The sequence below is a fragment of the Electrona antarctica genome, assembly GCF_951216825.1.
Source record: "Electrona antarctica genome assembly, chromosome: 16".
In the NCBI taxonomy this organism is placed as follows: Eukaryota; Metazoa; Chordata; class Actinopteri; order Myctophiformes; family Myctophidae; genus Electrona; species Electrona antarctica.
Window position 1 is genome coordinate 1,913,390 of NC_136797.1, and position 10,000 is coordinate 1,923,389.

The following is a 10,000-nucleotide window of genomic DNA, read 5'->3' on the forward strand; positions in this document are numbered from 1 at the left end:
CAGAAGACAGTATAAAGAGTGTATCTTTCATGTTGTGGTTCCAGAAGACAGTCTAAAGAGTGTATCTTTCATGTTGTGGTTCCAGAAGACAGTATAAAGAGTGTATCTTTCATGTTGTGGTTCCAGAAGACAGTCTAAAGAGTGTATCTTTCATGTTGTGGTTCCAGAAGACAGTATAAAGAGTGTATCTTTCATGTTGTGGTTCCAGAAGACAGTATAAAGAGTGTATCTTTCATGTTGTGGTTCCAGAAGACAGTCTAAAGAGTGTATCTTTCATGTTGTGGTTCCAGAAGACAGTATAAAGAGTGTATCTTTCATGTTGTGGTTCCAGAAGACAGTATAAAGAGTGTATCTTTCATGTTGTGGTTCCAGAAGACAGTATAAAGAGTGTATCTTTCATGTTGTGGTTCCAGAACAGACAGTATAAAGAGTGTATCTTTCATGTTGTGGTTCCAGAAGACAGTATAAAGAGTGTATCTTTCATGTTGTGGTTCCAGAAGACAGTATAAAGAGTGTATCTTTCATGTTGTGGTTCCAGAAGACAGTCTAAAGAGTGTATCTTTCATGTTGTGGTTCCAGAAGACAGTATAAAGAGTGTATCTTTCATGTTGTGGTTCCAGAAGACAGTCTAAAGAGTGTATCTTTCATGTTGTGGTTCTAGAACAGACAGTCTAAAGAGTGTATCTTTCATGTTGTGGTTCCAGAAGACAGTCTAAAGAGTGTATCTTTCATGTTGTGGTTCCAGAAGACAGTATAAAGAGTGTATCTTTCATGTTGTGGTTCCAGAAGACAGTCTAAAGAGTGTATCTTTCATGTTGTGGTTCCAGAAGACAGTCTAAAGAGTGTATCCTTCATGTTGTGGTTCCAGAAGACAGTCTAAAGAGTGTATCTTTCATGTTGTGGTTCCAGAAGACAGTCTAAAGAGTGTATCTTTCATGTTGTGGTTCCAGAAGACAGTATAAAGAGTGTATCTTTCATGTTGTGGTTCCAGAAGACAGTCTAAAGAGTGTATCTTTCATGTTGTGGTTCCAGAAGACAGTATAAAGAGTGTATCTTTCATGTTGTGGTTCCAGAAGACAGTATAAAGAGTGTATCTTTCATGTTGTGGTTCCAGAAGACAGTCTAAAGAGTGTATCTTTCATGTTGTGGTTCCAGAAGACAGTATAAAGAGTGTATCTTTCATGTTGTGGTTCCAGAAGACAGTCTAAAGAGTGTATCTTTCATGTTGTGGTTCCAGAAGACAGTATAAAGAGTGTATCTTTCATGTTGTGGTTCCAGAAGACAGTCTAAAGAGTGTATCTTTCATGTTGTGGTTCCAGAAGACAGTATAAAGAGTGTATCTTTCATGTTGTGGTTCCAGAAGACAGTATAAAGAGTGTATCTTTCATGTTGTAGGTGTGGTTCCAGAACCGGCGGTCCAAAGAGCGTCGTATGAAACAGCTGAGCGCTCTGGGGAACCGGCGCCACGCCTTCTTCAGGGGCCCCCGGAGGATGAGGCCCCTGGGCAGCCGCCTGGAGGAGGCCGACATCCTGGGGCCGGGCGCGTACGGATACTATGGAGGTTAGTACCATCCTGGGGCTGGGGGGGGTACGGATACTATGGAGGTAAATACATCCTGGTGCATACGGATACTATGGAGGTAAATATATACTTAGTATACATCCTGGGGCCGGGGCGTACGGATACTATGGAGGTAAATATATATACGTATACATCCTGGGGCCCGGCGCATACGGATACTATGGAGGTAAATATATATACGTATACATCCTGGGGCCGGGGCGTACGGATACTATGGAGGTAAATATATATACGTATACATCCTGGGGCCCGGCGCATACGGATACTATGGAGGTAAATACATCCTGGGGCCGGGGGGGGTACGGATACTATGGAGGTAAATACATCCTGGGGCCCGGCGCATACGGATACTATGGAGTTAAATACATCCTGGGGCCCGGTGCATACGGATACTATGGAGGTAAATACATCCTGGGGCCTGGCGCATACGGATACTATGGAGGTAAATATATACTTAGTATACATCCTGGGGCCGGGGCGTACGGATACTATGGAGGTAAATATATATACGTATACATCCTGGGGCCCGGGGGGTACGGATACTATGGAGGTAAATATATATAGTACATCCTGGGGCCGGGGGGTACCGATACTATGGAGGTAAATATATATAGTACATCCTGGGGCCGGGGGGTACGGATACTATGGAGGTAAATATATATAGTACATCCTGGGGCCGGGGGGTACAGATACTATGGAGGTAAATATATATAGTACATCCTGGGGCCGGGGGGTACGGATACTATGGAGGTAAATATATATAGTACATCCTGGGGCCGGGGGGTACGGATACTATGGAGGTAAATATATATAGTACATCCTGGGGCCCGGGGGGTACGGATACTATGGAGGTAAATTATTAGAGGGTATAATTATTGATCGTACAGAGGATAAAAGTATCGCACAAATTATGATAATTATGGTATTTGTTAATTAACACCGATAGGCCACCCATCAAAAGAGAAGAGAATAACCTAGCCCTGTAACCCAGGCGCTGTGTGTGCAGTGCATGTCATTCACTGTGTCTTCAACGTGCATATTGTTGTCGTTGAATTCACTGCCAGCCCTCCCTGTTCAGCCCGTTTGTGCTCCGAAATACTGTGTGTGTGTGTGTGTGTGTGTGTGTGTGTGTGTGTGTGTGTGTGTGTGTGTGTGTGTGTGTGTGTGTGTGTGTGTGTGTGTGTGTGTGTGTGTGTGTGTGTGTGTGTGCGTGCGTGCGTGCGTGCGTGCGTGCGTGCGTGCGTGCGTGCGTGCGTGCGTGCGTGCGTGCGTGCGTGCGTGCGTGCGTGCGTGCGTGCGTGCGTGCGTGCGTGCGTGGGTGTTTGTGTGAAATTTCTGTCTGCAAAGGTTTTTCACACCCTCCCACCCACTCTCTCTCTCTCTCGCTCGCTCTCTTTCACGTGCACGTGCACGTGGCGCGCACACACGCACGCACGCACGCACGCACGCACGCACGCACGCACGCACACGCACACGCACACGCACACGCACACGCACACACAGTCGCTGCGTGTCTTCATTGTCAAGGTCGATCGGTCCATCAAGGTTCTGTTTGTGAGATCTGCTAACGAGCGTGTTTGTGTCTCACTCATTATTCATTCATATATTTTCATTTCACGTTAGAAACACATTTATAGTCACCTGAAAATGGCTTAGCTTTAGTCAACTTAATATCGTGTGATTTTTATAGTCGACTAAATCTACGGTTGATTTTGTCGACAAGAATGTACTTCGATCGGCATGCAGGCCTTGATGGCGTTTGAAATGACGTGGTTGCATGCTGAAATATTTTAGCACAACCAAATAATAAAATGACTTGTCTTTTAGCTCTACTGCATGGATCTCTTCTCCACTAGTCCCTCCCTAACATTTAGTTCTACTGGATCTCTTCTCCACTAGTCCCTCCCTGACATTTAGTTCTACTGGATCTCTTCTCCACTAGTCCCTCCCTAACATTTAGTTCTACTGGATCTCTTCTCCACTAGTCCCTCCCTAACATTTAGTTCTACTGGATCTCTTCTCCACTAGTCCCTCCCTGACATTTAGTTCTACTGGATCTCTTCTCCACTAGTCCCTCCCTAACATTTAGTTCTACTGGATCTCTTCTCCACTAGTCCCTCCCTGACATTTAGTTCTACTGGATCTCTTCTCCACTAGTCCGTCCCTGACATTTAGTTCTACTGGATCTCTTCTCCACTAGTCCCTCCCTGACGTTTAGTTCTACTGGATCTCTTCTCCACTAGTCCCTCCCTGACGTTTAGTTCTACTGGATCTCTTCTCCACTAGTTCCTCCCTGACGTTTAGTTCTACTGGATCTCTTCTCCACTAGTCCCTCCCTGACGTTTAGTTCTACTGGATCTCTTCTCCACTAGTCCCTCCCTGACATTTAGTTCTACTGGATCTCTTCTCCACTAGTCCCTCCCTGACATTTAGTTCTACTGGATCTCTTCTCCACTAGTCCCTCCCTGACATTTAGTTCTACTGGATCTCTTCTCCACTAGTCCCTCCCTGACATTTAGTTCTACTGGATCTCTTCTCCACTAGTCCCTCCCTGACATTTAGTTCTACTGGATCTCTTCTCCACTAGTCCCTCCCTGACATTTAGTTCTACTGGATCTCTTCTCCACTAGTCCCTCCCTGACATTTAGTTCTACTGGATCTCTTCTCCACTAGTCCCTCCCTGACATTTAGTTCTACTGGATCTCTTCTCCACTAGTCCCTCCCTGACATTTAGTTCTACTGGATCTCTTCTCCACTAGTCCCTCCCTAACATTTAGTTCTACTGGATCTCTTCTCCACTAGTCCCTCCCTGACATTTAGTTCTACTGGATCTCTTCTCCACTAGTCCCTCCCTGACATTTAGTTCTACTGGATCTCTTCTCCACTAGTCCCTCCCTGACATTTAGTTCTACTGGATCTCTTCTCCACTAGTCCCTCCCTGACATTTATTTCTACTGGATCTCTTCTCCACTAGTCCCTCCCTGACATTTAGTTCTACTGGATCTCTTCTCCACTAGTCCCTCCCTGACATTTAGTTCTACTGGATCTATTCTCCACTAGTCCCTCCCTAACATTTAGTTCTACTGGATCTCTTCTCCACTAGTCCCTCCCTAACATTTAGTTCTACTGGATCTCTTCTCCACTAGTCCCTCCCTGACATTTAGTTCTACTGGATCTCTTCTCCACTAGTCCCTCCCTGACATTTTAGTCTAGTTTGAATTTGTTGACGGAATTGTCAGTTATGTGTATAGTCTTATAGTTAAGTCAGCATAGCTTAGTTTTTATTTAGCATATACCAAAATACATGATGAAATAAACAAGCCCGATCTCACTGTTTTACCCCAATCTGGAAACCCATTCGTTAAAAGTAGGAATCAAAGTATATCTCACAAAACCCTGATCGTGAGTAGACGATGTAATAATGACCAAAAAATAGAGAAAAGTGCTCATCGTCCAACCCAGGGGACCCAGGGGACCCAGGGGACCTGATGGGGGGACCTGATGAGGGGACCTGACCCAGGGGACCTGATTTACACGCTGTCGTTGAGACGCTGCTGGTGTCACACGTTGGAAATAAATACCAGATGTTCGTCGCTCGTACATGTGCTATTTTTCGCTGTGCGATGTCCGCGTCGCTCAACCGAGGCGTTGGCAAGTCTGGAACGGCCCCTGTACGCGTGCTGGGGGAGTGTGTGTGTGTGTGTGTGTGTGTGTGTGTGTGTGTGTGTGTGTGTGTGTGTGTGTGTGTGTGTGTGTGTGTTGTTGACGACTGCACTGCAGTGTTGATTTCGTCGACTAAAACTAAGACGAAAAATGTTCGTCGACCTACCTTTTTTTCACTGAGGAAAACTAAATGGAAACGAAATGAAAGCTAAGCTATGATGACTGAAGCTAAGACTAAAGCTAAGCTATGACGACTGAAGCTAAGACTAAAGCTATAAGCTATGATGACTGAAGCTAAGACTAAAGCTATAAGCTATGACGACTGAAGCTAAGACTAAAGCTATAAGCTATGATGACTGAAGCTAAGCTATGATGACTGAAGCTAAGACTAAAGCTATAAGCTATGATGACTGAAGCTAAGCTATGATGACTGAAGCTAAGACTAAAGCTATAAGCTATGATGACTGAAGCTAAGACTAAAGCTATAAGCTATGATGACTGAAGCTAAGACTAAAGCTATAAGCTATGATGACTGAAGCTAAGCTATGATGACTGAAGCTAAGACTAAAGCTATAAGCTATGATGACTGAAGCTAAGACTAAAGCTATAAGCTATGATGACTGAAGCTAAGACTAAAGCTATAAGCTATGATGACTGAAGCTAAGCTATGATGACTGAAGCTAAGCTATGATGACTGAAGCTAAGACTAAAGCTATAAGCTATGATGACTGAAGCTAAGCTATGATGACTGAAGCTAAGACTAAAGCTATAAGCTATGATGACTGAAGCTAAGCTATGATGACTGAAGCTAAGCTATGATGACTGAAGCTAAGCTATGATGACTGAAGCTAAGACTAAAGCTATAAGCTATGATGACTGAAGCTAAGCTATGATGACTGAAGCTAAGACTAAAGCTATGATGACTGAAGCTAAGACTAAAGCTATGATGACTGAAGCTAAGACTAAAGCTATAAGCTATGATGACTGAAGCTAAGACTAAAGCTATAAGCTATGACGACTGAAGCTAAGACTAAAGCTATAAGCTATGATGACTGAAGCTAAGACTAAAGCTATAAGCTATGACGACTGAAGCTAAGACTAAAGCTATAAGCTATGATGACTGAAGCTAAGACTAAAGCTATAAGCTATGATGACTGAAGCTAAGACTAAAGCTATAAGCTATGATGACTGAAGCTAAGACTAAAGCTATAAGCTATGATGACTGAAGCTAAGACTAAAGCTATAAGCTATGACGACTGAAGCTAAGACTAAAGCTATAAGCTATGATGACTAAAACTAAGACTAAATATATTGACCATTTCGTCAAGAAATATAAACTAGACTAAAATGTTAGGAAGGGACTAGTGGACAAGAGATCCAGTATAAGTCATTTTACACTTGGTTGCATGCTGAAAATAGCAGATACAAGCTTGTAGATCAGCTTTTTTCAGCAAGTGTCATTACGTCATCGAGGCAGAATAACTTGTTGTCTCTCCTAATGGTACCAACGTCACAACAACTTCTTCTTCCATACGGTCGTCACGTTTTCCATTTACTTACCTGACGTAAACAAGTATTTTTCTGGTTTTGCCCTCCTAGCAGTTTTTGTATTGACCTATTTACAAATGTCAATCAACTTAGCTTGTTTGTTAAATGTAGGCTATATAATTATTGTACATATGCGGTAGACTATATAAGTTGTTTTGAGATTAATCAGCATCTTCAATCAGTCTGTCTTTACAGATAAACAAGACCAGAGTGACAGCTTGAACAGATCTACAAGCTCACATTTTAAATATCAAAGGTATTTAAGTTAAATCTGACTTGCCTAAGCCTGCAGTGCAGACACCCTGTTACAGTACGTGTACTAAATTATTATAATATTTCAATACAGAATGAGATCATATCGACATCGGTAATATTGGTTCGGCCATAACAGCAATTCATTGGATATCGATATCGTCTCATCGTCACATCCCTAGTCTATATTAATGTCTGTACATTATGCTACTTTATCCACGGGATTCAGCGTTTTAGCCAAAGCGATAATTTAAGCATAATAACAATATAATTTGGTGAAATGTATAGATGTCTCTTCAACCAATAGGAGCCAGCGGCATGCAGGCTTTTTACAATTGCCGTCCTTTTCATAATTCAGTGTTTTAGGCAAAGCGATGCAGGCCTAATTATTACTATATTATGTTCATTCCATACCAAAACTCTGAGTGCGTGCGTGCGTGCGTGTGTGCGTGCGTGCGTGCGTGCGTGCGTGCGTGACAATGTGGGATCAGGAACACACACTGATTAAAATAAAAATTATGATTTATGCTGTGTTGGCAGATTGTGAGAGATGTGATGTTTTCAGTTGTGGTGGTGAACGCCTTGTGAGGAACCGTGTCTCTGTCTCACTATAGAGCATCGCAGTCCCGCCCCCTACCAGGGCCCAGTCCCGCCCCCTACCAGGGCCCAGTCCCGCCCCCTACCAGGGCCCAGGAAATGATTCTTCGTTCATTTTCCTCATAGACATTTCAGAAAGTATTTATTTAAAGACGTTTACGCCGCGGACAAAGCCAACTCGAGTCGTGACAAATCATGACAACAACCACAATTTTTCGGGCCAAACAAAGAATTAGAAAGTCGAAAAAAACGGCAGGTTACAACCCTTTTTTTGTTGTTTTTCTTCTTATATGTAATTATTTGTTTGGTCCAAACTATTGTGTGTGTTGTCATGATTTGTCACGACTCGAGTTGGCTTCGTACGGCGCTTAAAAGGTCTTTAAATAAATACTTTTTGAAATGTCTATGAGGAAAAATGCATTGGCGGCTGCAAGGACTGTGGTGTGCGTGAGCGTCCTCGCGCAATCTACGCCATGAGATTAGTGACTTGATGTTCCCTCACCACTCTACGCCATGAGATTAGTGACTTGATGTTCCCTCACCACTCTACGCCATGAGATTAGTGACTTGATGTTCCCTCACCACTCTACGCCATGAGATTAGTGACTTGATGTTCCCTCACCACTCTACGCCATGAGATTAGTGACTTGATGTTCCCTCACCACTCTACGCCATGAGATTAGTGACTTGATGTTCCCTCACCACTCTACGCCATGAGATTAGTGACTTGATGTTCCCTCACCACTCTACGCCATGAGATTAGTGACTTGATGTTCCCTCACCAATCACTCTACGCCATGAGATTAGTGACTTGATGTTCCCTAACCAATCACTCTACGCCATGAGATTAGTGACTTGATGTTCCCTCACTCTACGCCATGAGATTAGTGACTTGATGTTCCCTCACTCTACGCCATGAGATTAGTGACTTGATGTTCCCTCACTCTACGCCATGAGATTAGTGACTTGATGTTCCCTCACTCTACGCCATGAGATTAGTGACTTGATGTTCCCTCACTCTACGCCATGAGATTAGTGACTTGATGTTCCCTCACTCTACGCCATGAGATTAGTGACTTGATGTTCCCTCACTCTATGCCATGAGATTAGTGACTTGATGTTCCCTAACCACTCTACGCAATGAGATTAGTGACTTGATGTTCCCTAACCACTCTACGCAATGAGATTAGTGACTTGATGTTCCCTCACTCTACGCAATGAGATTAGTGACTTGATGTTCCCTCACCACTCTACGCCATGAGATTAGTGACTTGATGTTCCCTCACCAATCACTCTACGCCATGAGATTAGTGACTTGATGTTCCCTCACCAATCACTCTACGCCATGAGATTAGTGACTTGATGTTCCCTCACCAATCACTCTACGCCATGAGATTAGTGACTTGATGTTCCCTCACCAATCACTCTACGCCATGAGATTAGTGACTTGATGTTCCCTCACCAATCACTCTACGCCATGAGATTAGTGACTTGATGTTCCCTCACCAATCACTCTACGCCATGAGATTAGTGACTTGATGTTCCCTCACCAATCACTCTACGCCATGAGATTAGTGACTTGATGTTCCCTCACCATGAGATTAGTGACTTGATGTTCCCTCACCAATCACTCTACGCCATGAGATTAGTGACTTGATGTTCCCTCACCAATCACTCTACGCCATGAGATTAGTGACTTGATGTTCCCTCACCATGAGATTAGTGACTTGATGTTCCCTCACCATGAGATTAGTGACTTGATGTTCCCTCACCATGAGATTAGTGACTTGATGTTCCCTCGCCATGAGATTAGTGACTTGATGTTCCCTCACCATGAGATTAGTGACTTGATGTTCCCTCACCATGAGATTAGTGACTTGATGTTCCCTCACCATGAGATTAGTGACTTGATGTTCCCTCACCATGAGATTAGTGACTTGATGTTCCCTCACCATGAGATTAGTGACTTGATGTTCCCTCACCATGAGATTAGTGACTTGATGTTCCCTCACCATGAGATTAGTGACTTGATGTTCCCTCACCATGAGATTAGTGACTTGATGTTCCCTCACCATGAGATTAGTGACTTGATGTTCCCTCACCATGAGATTAGTGACTTGATGTTCCCTCACCATGAGATTAGTGACTTGATGTTCCCTCACCATGAGATTAGTGACTTGATGTTCCCTACCATGAGATTAGTGACTTGATGTTCCCTACCATGAGATTAGTGACTTGATGTTCCCTCACCATGAGATTAGTGACTTGATGTTCCCTACCATGAGATTAGTGACTTGATGTTCCCTCACCATGAGATTAGTGACTTGATGTTCCCTCACCATGAGATTAGTGACTTGA

The 10,000-nt window shown here is 43.5% G+C and overlaps 1 protein-coding gene across 1 annotated transcript in view; it reads left to right on the forward strand.

Annotated features, from left to right (window-relative positions):
• Nucleotides 1-10,000, forward strand: part of LOC306940209 (LIM/homeobox protein Lhx5-like) — a gene marked incomplete at both ends in the record, with an annotated part of 39,473 nt that overhangs the window by 26,957 nt on the left and 2,516 nt on the right. Inside the window, one exon of the mRNA XM_079525231.1 lies at nucleotides 1,396-1,561. Coding sequence (XP_079381357.1) covers nucleotides 1,396-1,561 — 166 coding nt within the window. The remainder of the gene's footprint in view (nucleotides 1-1,395; nucleotides 1,562-10,000) is intronic.